Source organism: Apium graveolens, chromosome 8 (genome assembly GCF_009905375.1).
Source record: "Apium graveolens cultivar Ventura chromosome 8, ASM990537v1, whole genome shotgun sequence".
In the NCBI taxonomy this organism is placed as follows: Eukaryota; Viridiplantae; Streptophyta; class Magnoliopsida; order Apiales; family Apiaceae; genus Apium; species Apium graveolens.
In genome coordinates, this window is record NC_133654.1 from 169,412,377 (window position 1) to 169,427,157 (window position 14,781).

At 36.4% G+C, this 14,781-nt stretch overlaps 1 protein-coding gene across 1 annotated transcript; it reads right to left on the reverse strand.

Annotated features, from left to right (window-relative positions):
* Positions 1-13,411: 13,411 nt before the first annotated feature.
* LOC141676762 (uncharacterized) lies at positions 13,412-14,079 on the reverse strand. The gene is made up of 2 exons (XM_074482473.1): positions 13,768-14,079; positions 13,412-13,690 (listed from the first exon to the last, which is right to left on the reverse strand). The coding sequence occupies exons 1-2, from the start codon at positions 13,958-13,960 to the stop codon at positions 13,569-13,571; spliced, it is 315 nt and encodes a 104-aa protein (XP_074338574.1). The 5' UTR covers positions 13,961-14,079; the 3' UTR covers positions 13,412-13,568.
* Between the last annotated feature and the right edge of the window lie 702 nt (positions 14,080-14,781).

Below are 14,781 nucleotides of genomic sequence, written 5' to 3' on the forward strand. Positions count from 1 at the left end.
TACAGGATGTCGTGGCCGACGGGCGAATTTCAATAGATCTACCTTGTTGAGAAGATAGATCTAGTAACAGTTTAGTTGCCTTTTTAACCAGAGAATCCTGTTGAGAAGATACCTGGAGGTTTACAGTTGTCTCAGGAGATATACTGCTTTGCTTCAGTGGAGACAGAGCTGTGGGTTCTCTCAAAGTACCGTCCTTATTTGCTGCATATAGTGCAGTTTCTCCCTCTATATGCATTGGGTCCTTATACTCCAGGGTTTGGGCTAGGAGAGTTAAAGGTGTTTGATTGGGCTCTAAAGGGTGGTTATGAATTTGTGGTATGCCAAATTCACTACCTCTCCTATCTACTTATTCAATAAGTAACTATGTGTGATGAGGGTCAAGATGTAATTGATCTATACTAATGAAATCATAGCATGCTTCATAAGTATTACTCATAGCAGATGTACCCATACATGAGAAAGCTGGTCTATAGACAGATGTATTAGAGTGAGTAGACTCAACAGCTTCAGGAGGTTTTCTAGTAGCTTCAAGTTAAGGTTGTTGAGCATTGTCAGGTACAGCTTCTTATTGTGGTTCAACTTTAACCTCTGCTTGATCAACATCTTCAGGCTCGGGTTGATCTACTTCTTCATTTGCATTCTCTTCAGGTGCATGAGCAATGTTCTCATGTTGTGTATCACCAGCTTGAGGCTCACCTTCATTGTCTTCATCTTCATATTGAGCATTGATAATTGCAAAGACATCTATCATGTACTCTGTTAGGAAAGCAACATTTGTATTTGAATAGTTTCTTTTTCTGTGCAATTTAGTCACTATCAATGGGGACATGATGGGGGAATCTTCCAGGATGTCACTGTAAGTTAATGCATTTTGTGCCTCTGACAGTTTTCCATTGAGCACAATCTGAAGAAACCTTATATATAAGATAAAGTTTTGATGCTGAGATTGGTTTTCCAAAATGTGCTTCATGAATAAACGCCCAAAGTTGATGCGAAGATTATTTGGGATAGCAACACCAACAACTTGATTGAAATGAGTCAGTCCATGGAATCCACCGGTCTTGGGAGCCAAGCAGTAAGATAATATGTTGAAGAACAGATTTCATTCCTTGGGAAGATGAATCTTGTTGAAGTGTTTAGGAAAATTGGCATTCCATGTTAATGTGTTTCTTATACCTCTGAAGAAATTGAGTATTTCCCAGTCAAGTGGAATGGCATCAAAGTTATCGCGAGGTAGCTGAAGGTGTTCATTTAAATCGTCTTCTGTGATTCTGATGGTCTCATTACCAATAACAAAAGAAAAAGCCAGTTGTTCATCATCAGAGGAGTTTGTTGCTGTTTTGTGCACATGCCTGAGAAGCTGAACATTTAATTTGATATTAGTAGTTAATGAGAAGCGCACAATGGAGTGTTCATTTAGAAAACGGATCCATGTCTCAAAATAGGTCATCTTAACTGGATCACGTTCAATATTTGAAATAAAATTTGTTTTTAGAATCTGAATATTATCCGCCATTTAATTAAAAATGAGAATAAAATTTGGATTTAAAATAAATAAATTTGTGCCCTTCGAATTACAAAATAAAACAAATTGAACAAACCTTTAGCACACTTGATAAATTAACCAAAAAAAGACTTAAGGAGAAATTAAATTAAAATCAACTCCAATTAACAAGTTATACCAAACAAAGCCTTAAACCAAAAACTAGAGCAATTTGATCTCCACAAATCTACGGTGAAACTTGTTGATTTTGTTATCAAAATATTCCTTGTGATCTGGGCTTTTAAAAACTTCAAAAATTACAAATTTTGGCAGCAGTTTGTTATGGTTTTGATCGAAATAAAAATTCCTCTTCTCCCTTGCGACTTGGTGTTGTGTGTATATAACTGAAGAAAAACCTACTTATATGTATATACCTATAAACAGCAAGTCCTGAAACATTTAAGTGATGTGTGGCGACTAGTGTATTAGAGATCTCTTGTGGCAACTTGGGAACCAAGTATGCTCCTGTGGCGACCATAGGAGAGACACAAAATTTTCTAAGACTTTCTGTGGCGACCACATGAGAGACTCGCTTAGAATTTTCTAAGTCAGGACTCTCTGTGGCGACCACAGGAGATACTCACTTAGAATTTTCTAAGTCAGGACTCTCTGTGGCGATCACAAGAGAACATACACTTAGAATTTTCTAAGTCAGTTCTCTGTGGCGACCACAGGGAGAACTGATACTTAAAATTCTCTAAGTTTATTTTCTGTGGCGACCACAACACACACTTGAAGATTCATTCCAAAAAATTACAATTCCTTTTAACAAAAGAGAATTGTGTGCTCCTAATATTAAAATTTTAACAATTTCTTTTAAATATTTGTAAATTCTAAAGATGTTAAAATTGATAAATCACAATTATTTTTCACCACTATACAATTATTATCATAAAATTGATAATACCATATTTTTGTGAAAAATGATTATGCTGCATTTTTAAATTAATTTCAATGAACCCCTTTAAATATTAATTATTTAAAGTCCACTGAAATTAAATTTCATAGCTTTATCAATATGAATGTGCCAAAACATATATCTTATTGGATGCAAGCACATAAGTAATTTAATTACAAGAAATAATTAATGGCATGTAAATTCAGATGTCCTTGAAATATTGAAATTTAATAACAAGTGAATTCAACCAGGACAAATTGCAGTTTTTGACTTCTAATATATTAATTAGAAAGATTTAACATCCCAAGTTCACTAACCAACTTAGAGAAAGTGTTTTCATCAAGTGATTTTGTGAAGATGTCTGCAATTTGATCCTCTATGGGTACAAAATATAACTCCACAGTGCCATTTGTGACATGCATAAAGTGATACCTGATATCAATGTGCTTTATTCTTGAGTGTTGAACTGGGTTGTTTGAGATTTCTATTGCACTTGTATTGTCATAAAATATTGGAATCTTCAATACCAACAGACCATAATCCCGGAGTTGGTTCCTCATCCACATGATTTGGGCACAACAGCTTCCAACAACTATGTATTCAGCTTCAGCAGTTGATGTGGATACTGAGTGCTGCTTCTTGCTATGCCAGGATACCAATCTTCTCCCAAGAAACTGACAGTTTCCTGATGTACTTTTTCGGTCAATCTTATAACCTGCAAAATGTGAATCTGTATAGCCAACTAGTTCAAAACATGTACCTTTAGGGTACCAAATATCAATATTTGGAGTTCCCTTAAGTTACCTAAATATTCTTTTAACAGCTATAAGATGAGACTCTTTTGATTCAGCTTGAAATTTATCACATAAGCATGTTGCAAACATAACATCTGGCCTACTTACTGTGAGATAAAGTAATGAGCCTATCATACCTCTATAGCTTGTGATGTTAACTTTCTTACCAGTTTTGTCATGATCAAGCTTAGAGGCTGTTGGCATGGTAGTCTTTGCTAGAGTTGAATCTTCCATATTGTACTTCTTGAGAAGTTATCTAATATACTTGGATTGACAAATGAATATACCATCATTCCTTTGACTCACTTATAATCCAAGAAAGTAGTTCAGCTCTCCCATCATGTTCATTTCGTACTTACTCTGCATTAGCTTAGAGAATCTCTTGCAAAGATCATCATTAGTAGAACCAAATATAATATCATCAACATATACTTGAACTAATATCATATCATATTTATGTATTTTATGAAACAGGGTTTTATCTATGACGACTCTAGTAAAACCATTTTCAAGTAAAAACTCAGAGAGAGTGAGAGTGTCATACCATGTCCTTGAAGTTCGCTTAAGACCATAGAGAGCTTTGAATAGGAAGTATACAAAATCAGCCAGATTTGGATCTTCAAAGCCGGGAGGTTGTTCTACATACACTTCTTCTTCTAGCTCCCCATTCAGGAATGTATTCTTCACATCCATTTGATAAACTTTGAATTCTGAATGTGCTGCAAATGCTAGAAACATCCTGAATGCCTCAAGTCTAGCCACTGGTGCATAGGTTTCATCATAATATATACCCTCTTCTTGAGAGTAACCTTTAGCTACCAACCTGGGCTTGTTTCTCGTTACAATGCCATCTTCATCTAACTTGTTTCTGAATACCCATTTAGTGCCTATCACTAACTTATTATTTGGTCAGGGTACCAGCTTCCATACCTTATGCCTCTCAAACTGATTGAGTTCTTCTTGCATAACAATAACCCAATCTGGATCTACAAGTACCTTATCCACTTTCTTAGGTTTCATTTCTGAAAGAAACCCTGAAAAATGACATTCATTCCGAGTGGCATGTCTAGTTCTCACTCCTATGTCAGGATCACCAATGATCAACTCAAAGGAATGGTCTCTGTTCCAAATATTTTCGAGGCAAATAAGATCTTGATGTTTCCCCTTGTTCATCCTGATGTTGAGTGTGAACTGTAGATTATCTTCCTGTTCCCGCTGAGTTGCTGTCACCATGACTAGATGATTCTGATCTTTGTGCAGTGGTTCTTGAAGGAGTTTTGATATGATTATCATAATCATTATTTCCACCATTACTACCATTTGATCCTGAATCAGCATTGCCATGTGCTGTAGGTATGGCTCTAGCAATCTCGGGTTCTACTATATCCAAAGGATCATCTGATAGATTTTCAAATTCCAGAGATTCAGAATCCTTATCTCTTTGCAGGCTTGCCAACTTGGTGTCGTCGAATGTTACATTAAGGCTTTCAATTACGTTCTGATCAGTAATCATATAAACCCTGTAAGCTTTAGATTCCAGAGAATAGCCAAGAAATATGCCTTCTTTTGCTTTAGCATCAAACTTTCCCAGATGCTCATTTCCTTCCTTCAACACAAAGCATTTAGCACCAAACACATGAAAGTATTTCAGTGTTGGTTTCTTGTCAGCCATTATCTCATAAAGAGTCTTGTCATGATCTTTATTAATCAGGGTGCGATTTTGAGTGTAACATGCTGTGTTGACAGCTTCAGCCTAGAAATAAGTAGGAAGTCTTGATTCACTTAGCATAGTCCTTGCTGCTTCAACCAAGGTACAATTCTTCCTTTCTACTACTCAATTTTGTTGTGGAGTTCTTGGAGCTGAATATTGTCTCGAAATACCTTTTTCTGTACAGAATTCATTTAGAAATGCATTCTTAAATTTTGTCCCATTATCTGACCTAATCTTCCTAACAGGTAATTTCGCTTCCAACTCAATCTTCTTTATATGAGCCACTATCAGCTGAGGTGCTTCATCCTTGGATTGCAAAAACAACACCCATGTGTATTTGGAAAAGTCATCAACCATCACTAAAGCATATCTTTTCCTTGATAGTGACAACACATTCACTGGACCAAATAAGTCCATATGAATTAACTGAAGAGGTTCAGTTATGCTTGTCATTTCTTTGCTTCCGTGTGATGCTTTCTTTGATTTCCCTTTTTCACATGCTTCACAGAGTCCTTCTTGATAGAATTCCATCTGTGTTAGTCATCTCACTAATTCTCTCTTAACCAGAGAGTTCATTGTCTTGAAGTTCAAGTGCGAGAGCTTCTTGTGCCATAGCCAACTTTGTTCTGATGAAGCTTTACTGTAGAAATGTCTGATTACTCGATCACAGGTAGACTTCAAGTCAGCTACGTATAAATTACATTTCCTCACTCTCTGTAAAACAAGCTTTTCATCTTTCCTGTGAGTAATCAAACATCTTTCTGATCTGAAATTAACATTGTATCCTTTGTCACAAAACTGACTTATGCTCAGAAGATTATGCTTCAATCCTTCCACAAGAAAGATGTTTTCAATGATGACATTGCCAATTTCCAAACTGCCATATCCCTTAGTAAATCTTTTGTTGTCATCTCCAAAGGTAACTATAAGGCCAACTTTCTCAACCACACCTGTGAGCAGAGACTTTTCTCCTGTCATGTGCCTAGAACACCCACTGTCCAGAATCCACATAATCTTTTCCTTTTTTACATTATCCTGTAAACACATAATGATTAAGAAGACTTCGGTACCCAAGATTTCTTGGGTCCTGAAGGTTTAGGAGTAGAAACAGAATCAAGAAATGAAACCTTAACAGGCTTAGCTTTCACTTTGACTGGCTTCTTCTCAGTATTAGTCTCAACAGAGTTGTCAGACTTAGAAATAGGAGAAACAGTTTTGGCATGTGAGTGCTCATTACTCATGCTTGTCTTAGTGTTAATGCAAGTGCTAGCGATTGCATGAAAAGCTTTGAAATATTCAGGCATGGTAACATATGCACATGGCGTACATCCAACTACACCATAGGTCTCATGAAAACTAGGCATGTTAGGCATGGCAGACATACTGGAAGTTGCAACAGATTGTACTTTAGCTTTAGTGCATGCATGTGTAAGGTGTGTAGCAAAATTGTAATTATTACATAACTTCCTAGATTCAGATGAGGAAGATGCAAAATCAAATTTCTTATTTACACCTATCTTGCCATTTCTATTCTTTTTAGTCTTAACCTTAGCACTTTTACCAGTCTTAGAGTTAACTATAGGGTCTAGTTTCTTAAGTGAGTCAGGGTCCTTACTATCCACCTTATTACCTAGGTCAACTATGGATTTGGCTTTACTAGCTGGAGCCTTAGGAGTCTTAGGGGATTCCTCTTCCTTCTCTCTATCTTCAGCAATCACCTCATTGATTAGCAAACTTACTTCATCCAAAGATTCTGAAATAGGCTCAGTGAATAACGGAGATACAACATTCTTAATAACGTATGGAACCTTTTCCGAGACAAACATGTTTATTTCAAATGTACCACTATGTTTCCGACTGTTCAGCTTAGAATAGTCAAGTCCTATTGAAGTCTTAGATTTAAATCTTTGACTATCTATTATCTCTTTCTGATTCAAAGCTGCATTCTTAAACACTTGTAACTTCTTTTCTAAGTCAGCAATTTGGGTTCTAAGAATGGCTTCTATGTCTGTGTTGCACTTAACCTTATTCTCTAGATATTCATTCTTTTGCTTAAGGTCATCTAGTCCAACTACAAGCACTTCTTGTTCTACATTCCTAGATATTAAACTCTCAGATTTAAGAACTAACTTATCATTTTCAAGTTTATATGCAAGCATGCTTGTATGAACATTATACAATTCTAAAGTAAGTTCATGCACAATAGATTTGTATTCAGACACAGACATATCTATAGTGGTAAGTTCAGGAATCTGAGATGATTGTGATGATTCCTCTGCAGAGTCTGCCATAAGAGCCAGATTTACATACTCTTCCTCTTCATCTGAATCAGTATCATCCCTGCTTTTTCCTTCATCAATGTACGCTCTTCCCTTTTCCTTCACCACATAAACATTCAGCTTCTATTTCCGCTTCTCATACTTCATTTTCAAATCTTCATAAGTTTCCTTCTTTTCATAGGAGTCATTTGTTTTTACTGCCTTGGGCTTTCTGCAATCAGATGCAAAGTGCTGTAACTCATTACAGTTGTAACATCTTGTTTTGCTCTTGTCTACCCAACTTGACTTGTAGCCTCCTTTGGAGCTTGACCCTGATGAGTAGCTTCCTTTCTGAAATCTCCCTGATGAACCCATTGGTTTATAGTTGGGCTTTCTTCTGAATCTAACATGACTAAATTTTGCATCCATGTATGCCATAGATTTGTCCTCCAACTGTTCAAGTTCCACCTGAGTGTAAAACTCACTTTCATCCTCTGGCTCACCATGAGCAATTTCAGCTACAACAATTTCTTTAATTATTGAGGAGGGTGAACCTTATTTGCAAGTGTCGTACTCTTATTGTCAATAGAACCAGGTCCATAAATGTTAGCTCTCTACTCTTGCTCCAGCTCATGTGTTCTTAGCTTACCATAGATAACATCCAGAGACATAGTATTAAAATCTGTTCTTTCCCTGATTGATGTGTTCTTTTATTTCAGGTGAACTGGGAGTGTCAGCATAAACTTTCTATTGGACTCTCGTATAAGGTAAACTTTCCCTTGCAACTTTAATTCACTTAACAGTCTTGTATATCTTTCAAAGAGTGAAGACAGTGCTTCTCCGGGTTGAATTTTGAATGCCTCATACTGAGTCGTCAGAATATACATCATGTTTTCTTTCGCTTCTTCTGTACCTTTCATTAAAAGCTCAATGGTATCCCACATATCTTTTGCACTGTTACATCCTAGAAGTTGATGACTCATATCATTATCGGTCAATTCCACAATTATGAGTTGAAGGCTTGTGTCCAGATTTATCAACTCCTTGTCAGTTTCCGTATATTTAACGGATCCCTGGGAGTGGATGAGGAAGGAATTCTCACACCAGTTGTGGTTGTGGATTCAACAACTACTTTCATCGGAACATAAGTGCCATTCAGTAATATCCTAATGTAAAGTGGATTCGAAGCTTTCACAAACAACATCATCTTTTTCTTCCATAGGTTGTACTTATCTTTATCGAATGGGGGAACCTTTATACTTCCAATTCTTTGGTTGTTCATCATCTTGGCGGAATTAAATTATTTAAAGTTCAAAAATTTCAAGAAATGAGAATTTTTGAAAATTAAAAAATTCAAGAAATTTTCAAGAACTTGTTTCTTTCTCCGGATCTTGATTTGTATGTCAATCAACAAGCTCTGATACCAATTGTTAGTCCCAAAGTATCATAGAAAGGGGGGTTGAATACGATACCTACAATCTTTTCGATTCGTTTACAAGTTCTTCGTTAAAAGTACGGAATCAAATTAGACACAAAATAATTTGAGGAATATTTTTTTATTAATATAATCCTTGAGGTTGCTACAATCTAATCAATAAATTGATTAGCTACAATAAATTCAGCAGCATAACAATATGTTTACAAGCTTAATAAATGAGGGGTTTTAATGGAGCTCTCGTAAACTAAACTGTATTGCTGAAGAAGATGACTGAAATGAATTCTATTAATTTATCTGCTAATGCAGTCTTTCAAATTCATTGAACAGGTGGCATTACTGTGTCCACTCAAACCTTTGAATTTGCTGCATTTGATTTACTGGAAATCACAAAGTGCTCTATGGCGACTTGTACATTCTGTGTCTTCACTTTTATGGCGATCAGTATCTTTTGTTGCTCTATGGCGACTGGTTGAAGCTCTATGGCGACTGATTGAAGCTCTATGGCGACCACTGGTGCCTTAGAGTGATTTTCTATGGCGACCATTGTGGTGCCTTAGAGTAATTCTCTATGGCGACCAGTTGGTGCCTTAAATTAATTCTCTATGGCGACCAGTTCTGTGGAGACCATAGAGACTACTTGTAGTAGTACTGACACTTCTACGGCGACCAGAGTGAAGAGTATTCAGCCTTAGAATATTTTTGCTTCTGTTTTTCCATTCTTCACTGTATCAACATTTTCTTCTGTAACTGAATCAAAATTCCTTCTTGAATACTGATGTTTGATGCACTGGTATGGTTCACAAACAACTAGCATTGAAAGAACCTAATTCATTTTTTGTCTTGTGTTTCTGAGCTGATATAGATTGGTGATTATCCATTACTTCTTTCATTGAACCCTTGATCTGTAACACTTGAAATCATTTCATGTAACTGATGCTTAAAGTCCCTTCATGTCTTATTCTTCATGGCTGCTTGAACATGACAATGAACTTCTTCCCATGATCTATTTGAGGACTTAAAGAGTCAATTGCATCTTTTGGTTCTTTGTATTTATCCTGTCTTCATATGTAGGGTTCCTGTGCTTCACAGTTTAATATTTTTTATCTGTTTCTATTTTCATGTTGAGTTATAATTCCTCGATTACATTTTATATTACATTATGCTTTATAATGGGGCACGGGAACATCTAGAGGTCTCACATGCGACCCATTAGAGTCTGGTCATGTGATGTGGACCCAGAAATATGTAAGTAGTGCTGACCTCGAAGAGGTCCTTCCAAGCGTAATATAGTCCCCCGAGATTTCCATGATGTGCCCCAATAGGGTCATGTAGTCATAAAGTGTTGTAATAATATTCCTTGTGCAATTGACATGTGATCGTGGACTCTCACTTATCTCTTAAAAATATGAGGTGAGCACTCTCCTCCTGTTAATATGGGGACATGCTACCCCTCACAGTGATATGGTGGTAGGCCACCCAATCTGGTAATATGGAGTCATGCATAATATGAGGAGATGACTCATCTCTTAGTATGAGGAGAGGACTCCCCTTTTAGTAGTATGAGGAGATGACTCCCTTCATGTTGAGAGGTGGAGTTGATCCCTATCTTGTTGAGAGGTGGACATGACTCCCTTCCCGATTCAGAGGTGGACAGGACTCAAGTCTTGTTGAGAAGTGCACATGACCCCCTTACTGCTGGAGAGGCGGATAAGACTCATCTCCTAGTAAAAGGAGGACCGAACTCACTTTTTTGTAAGAGGAGGGCAATACTCACCTCCTAGTAAGAGGTGGACATGCCCCTTTCTGTTGGAGATGCAGACATGACTCATCTTCTAGTAAGATATGGACATGCGTCACCTCCTAGTTAGAGGTGGACATGTGTCATCTCCTAATAAAAGGTGAACATTACTATGCTCCTTTATATATTCTCACGTGTCATCATGCAAAGTCTTGGTCAACATGCGGTACATGGTCCCAATCCATATACAAATTAAGAGAGCTCTTCCATATTCTTGAGCTTATTTATTAAGCCCAATATTATTAATAATTCTTGTAATGGGCTTGTTTAGAGGCCATGTCCCTATTTGGGCATAACAGCTCGTCTCCAACTATTATCTTAGTGACAACCGTCATGACCGGTGATCCTCTTTCTGCCATTGTAATTATATGCTTTTCCTCCGTCAGGATAATTTATCACTGATTCTTGTCAGCAAGTTTCTTCAAGTGTGCCTCGTCTTGCCAAAAGACTTGGGATTTCTTTCAAGTCAATTGAATTGTTGCGGTGCCATAAGCTAGTTGGGTAAGATCGGATACATTAACAGCAAGTAAACTACCTATTTATATAACACGCCTTATTGCCTCATACGAGAGTCTCTTGGCATCCTCCTAGCAACGGTTTCTTTGCTACTCTGCATATCACTCTTCATCAACATATCTTTATAGGGCATGATGCTCCGATCGGAAACAAATAAGTGACATCCCAACTGTGTAAATCTGAAACGTGCCCCTCCCAAACCCAGTTTTGATGCATTTGGACTTCATTGTCTCAGTTACGGTTTTAAATTTTAAACGGGTTCTAAAATTTCTGTATTCAATCATCTATCAAATTTATTTTATCAGAGTCAAAGCGGATGAGTTGTTTTTATCGTTAGTTCGAACCAATATTCTATACGTACAAAATTCAGACCAAATCAATAGACAAATTTCTTAACCATTTTAGACCGGTTTGCTCGAGTCTACAAGCTAATGCAGTCTGAATGGCCAGACCATACTTTCCTCCGGTCATTACCAAGGCACTAGATGTTGGCAAGATTGTGGCCTATTGACTATTGCTGGCATTGCTAACATCGTCCCCAAGGAATTCATGTCAACAACTTTGCAAGCAATTTATGATTGTTCCATGACCCAATTATAGATGCATCGTCCTGTCGTTCAATGAAGGCCAACGGTCGTCTTTCTTAGTGCATGCAACGCTGCGTATGCCACATTGAGGAATGCAGGGGTAATCTGCTATTCCAGCTAGTAAGGAGGCAGTTGAACAAGCTAAGCAAACTCTTACTAAGGCCATCGGCCTTGCATTGTATTGGGTGAAGACAATGGAAAACTTGGAAGAAATTGAGGACCCTTTAAAACTTGGCAATACTTCCATATTAATCTGGACCAAAAAGATTTTAATTAAATTATTTTGACTGTTCTATTTCATCTGTCTATTTTAGTATTGGTAAAAAGACAAAAAAAAAATTTACCAAAGTTATAGATATATGCGTTAAAAACATGACAGTTAGTTGTTTCTCTGTAAAAAAAGAGAGCTAAATACGGTCATTTAAAGGTCAGTACTTTTAACAACAGAGAGGACAGCCAGTTTGATACGGGCATCTTTTAATCGATAATCCAAGTCTTTTCCATAATCCAATGCACAATGTAATACAAGACTTAAGATTCTTTGATTCGGCATCGCTGTTCCTTTGAACTAATTTATCAAAGTAACTGATGATTCAAGCAGGACACAACTTGGTCCAAAACATGTATATGTACCAAACAGACGTCATACAGAGATCTTGGAAATGGTAATATGCACATTTTAATGGAAGGAGTGTATATGTCTACAACATGAGGTGCCAATGCAACATTTGACTAGGATTTAGAGGCCAAAAGATTACAACAAATCAAGTAGAAAGGACAGCAATAGCCGACTTGAGAAATGGCTAACCTAACGTTATGTGATTAGCAGGAAGCAGATAATTATTTCCGGATACCTACATAAACAATCACGGCAGAGACAGTTTCTGCAAATCCGTACAGAGACATCTGATTCTTACACACACATCTAACCGATCGAATACCAATCCATAAGCATTCAATCTAAAGCGTTCTGTGGTAAAATTCAAACTAGCCCAGCACCACATTTAATGTCCAAATCTACTTCTGGGATTCTCGTTATGAAATACCAAAATTTTAATTACCTGTTTTTTGGACGCAAATCGTGGAAAATTACAGACTAGGAAAAAATTATAACAATTTAAAGACGTTGAATACAAACGTAAGCACTCTCAGAGTACATAAAGGTTCTAAAAAATCTCTGCCATTAATTTCAGAATCTCTTTCAAAGACACTTTGGCTAGAAAATACATGTCAATTAAACAACATAAGAAACTTCTAAACAATTGGAAAAGAATTATATGGGAGTTACTAACGAAGAATGAGTTCAGTAGCTCACATAGCTGTTATGTTATCTATATAGACAGTGGAATCAGACACAGATTAAGATTTAATGTTGTGCAATTGGAAGCAACCAAGATCAGGAAACTAAGAATAAGTTGGTATGTAGTAAAGTAGTATTGCTCCATGCCTAAGAACACTAACGATCTATCTTTAATACATAAAACACTGTTCGTTGCATAGAACACCAATGAACTAGCTTAAGCAACTAAAATGCTCCGTCTTCTTGGGTGGAACGGAATGAAAAGCGTGAACATAAGAGAATGGCGAAGAGGAGAGACTGTAGAGTAAAAACACAATGAAAGACTTCGAATTTCTAAGACGCGTTTGTGAAGAAAATGAGTGGGAAGGAGAATGAAGCATTCATCCTCAGATTGGTTAGTACAAGCTATAGCTGGAAACAGTAGGGATGAAACAGAGAACGAATGTAAACACAGTTATCCAACTCCGTCGAATTACATTCTTCTTGTCAAACAGATGATACCACATAGCACATTACAATTAAGTCACTAGGTACTACTATTTAGGTAAAAACATAATTAACAAGAGTATTTAGTTAACAAAATATATACGAGGGGATAAAAAACTGGATGGAATATCATTACAACAAAAGCTAACAGAGAAAGTAATCAACTGATGAACATTGTGTATACAAATATTTACAAAATGAAGCTCACATGACATAGTAATGTTTAATTAGTCGAAAAATCAAACTGGGGGAATATTGGAAAACGAAAAACCTTGATAGCCCTTATAGGCATAGTAAGCAATCCGTGTATAATAAAACCCCGGAATGAACAAAACCGAGCCCAAAATAGCAAAGAACACACCTGCCAGCAAAAAACTAAAGAGTAAATAGAGAGAGAGAGAGAGAGGGGGGGGAGAGAGGGGGGGGGGGTTGAGGTACCATGAGCGTGATCTCCGCCCACTTTGTAGAGAGACATAAAGACACCGGAGACGATAACAAGGATGCCGAAGATGAGGAGAGAGACGGCGAGAGCGATTTCTTTGATGGGAGGACGGTTGTGAATGGTGTAGGAGAAGTCGTCCATCATTAAATCGTCGTCGGTGATTGAAAATGATTGATCTACATACGCCATCCTGATCTGATCCAATCTGATCGACTCAGCAGAGTAGTGTTGTTGAGTTTAGAGACAGGTTAAATGGATAACTTTCTTCTCCTAGATCAGCGTGCCGTGTCCAGATTACCCAAACGACCCTCTTAATTTTGTGTATAAATACTTACTTATTTAATATCTTCTAGATTTTTGTTAATCATCTTCTAGTTTTTTGTATACGGTTTATTTGAAATATATATATGTATATATTATATTTTAACCGTTAATTCATTTAACTTGTATTTATAGTACAACTAATAATACATTAAATTTATGTTTTACACATAATACATTTAAGCTAATATAATTTTCATTTTGACTTATATTTACAATACACCTATTAAATTTATATTTTACACAAAATACATTTAATCTGATATAATGTTCATATTAACTTATATTTACAATGCACTTAATAATACAATGAACTTAATCTTACACATTATACAATTAATCTCATATTATTTTCATATTTTATCTCACTTATAAAATGTGACTAACTCTTACTTTTTTATTTATATCTCTTTTTAAAATATCTTAGTATAATTGCTCATTTTAAATCCATCATCTGACCTTTTTATTTATATCTCTCTTTAAAATATCTTAGTATAATCTGCTCATTTTCAATCCATCATCTAATCCGGGGAATAAGCGCTTCATCATCATCTTCAATCCATCATTTAACGCGAGTAAGAAAAGAGTTTCATCATCCTTAACTAAGGTGACTTAAAGATTTTGTCCATTTTTTCCAAGTCTTTTCCATTTTTTTAATACACAAAAACTTCATATTTTTTTGCTATTTT

Excerpts from the sequence above, each read along its gene's own strand:
- LOC141676762 (XM_074482473.1), bottom strand. The coding sequence starts at position 13,960 with ATGGCGTATGTAGATCAATCATTTTCAATCACCGACGACGATTTAATG. Across the intron at positions 13,691-13,767 it reads GGGCGGAGATCACGCTCATG|GTGTGTTCTTTGCTATTTTG; the intron begins GTACCTCAACCC and ends TTTTGCTGGCAG.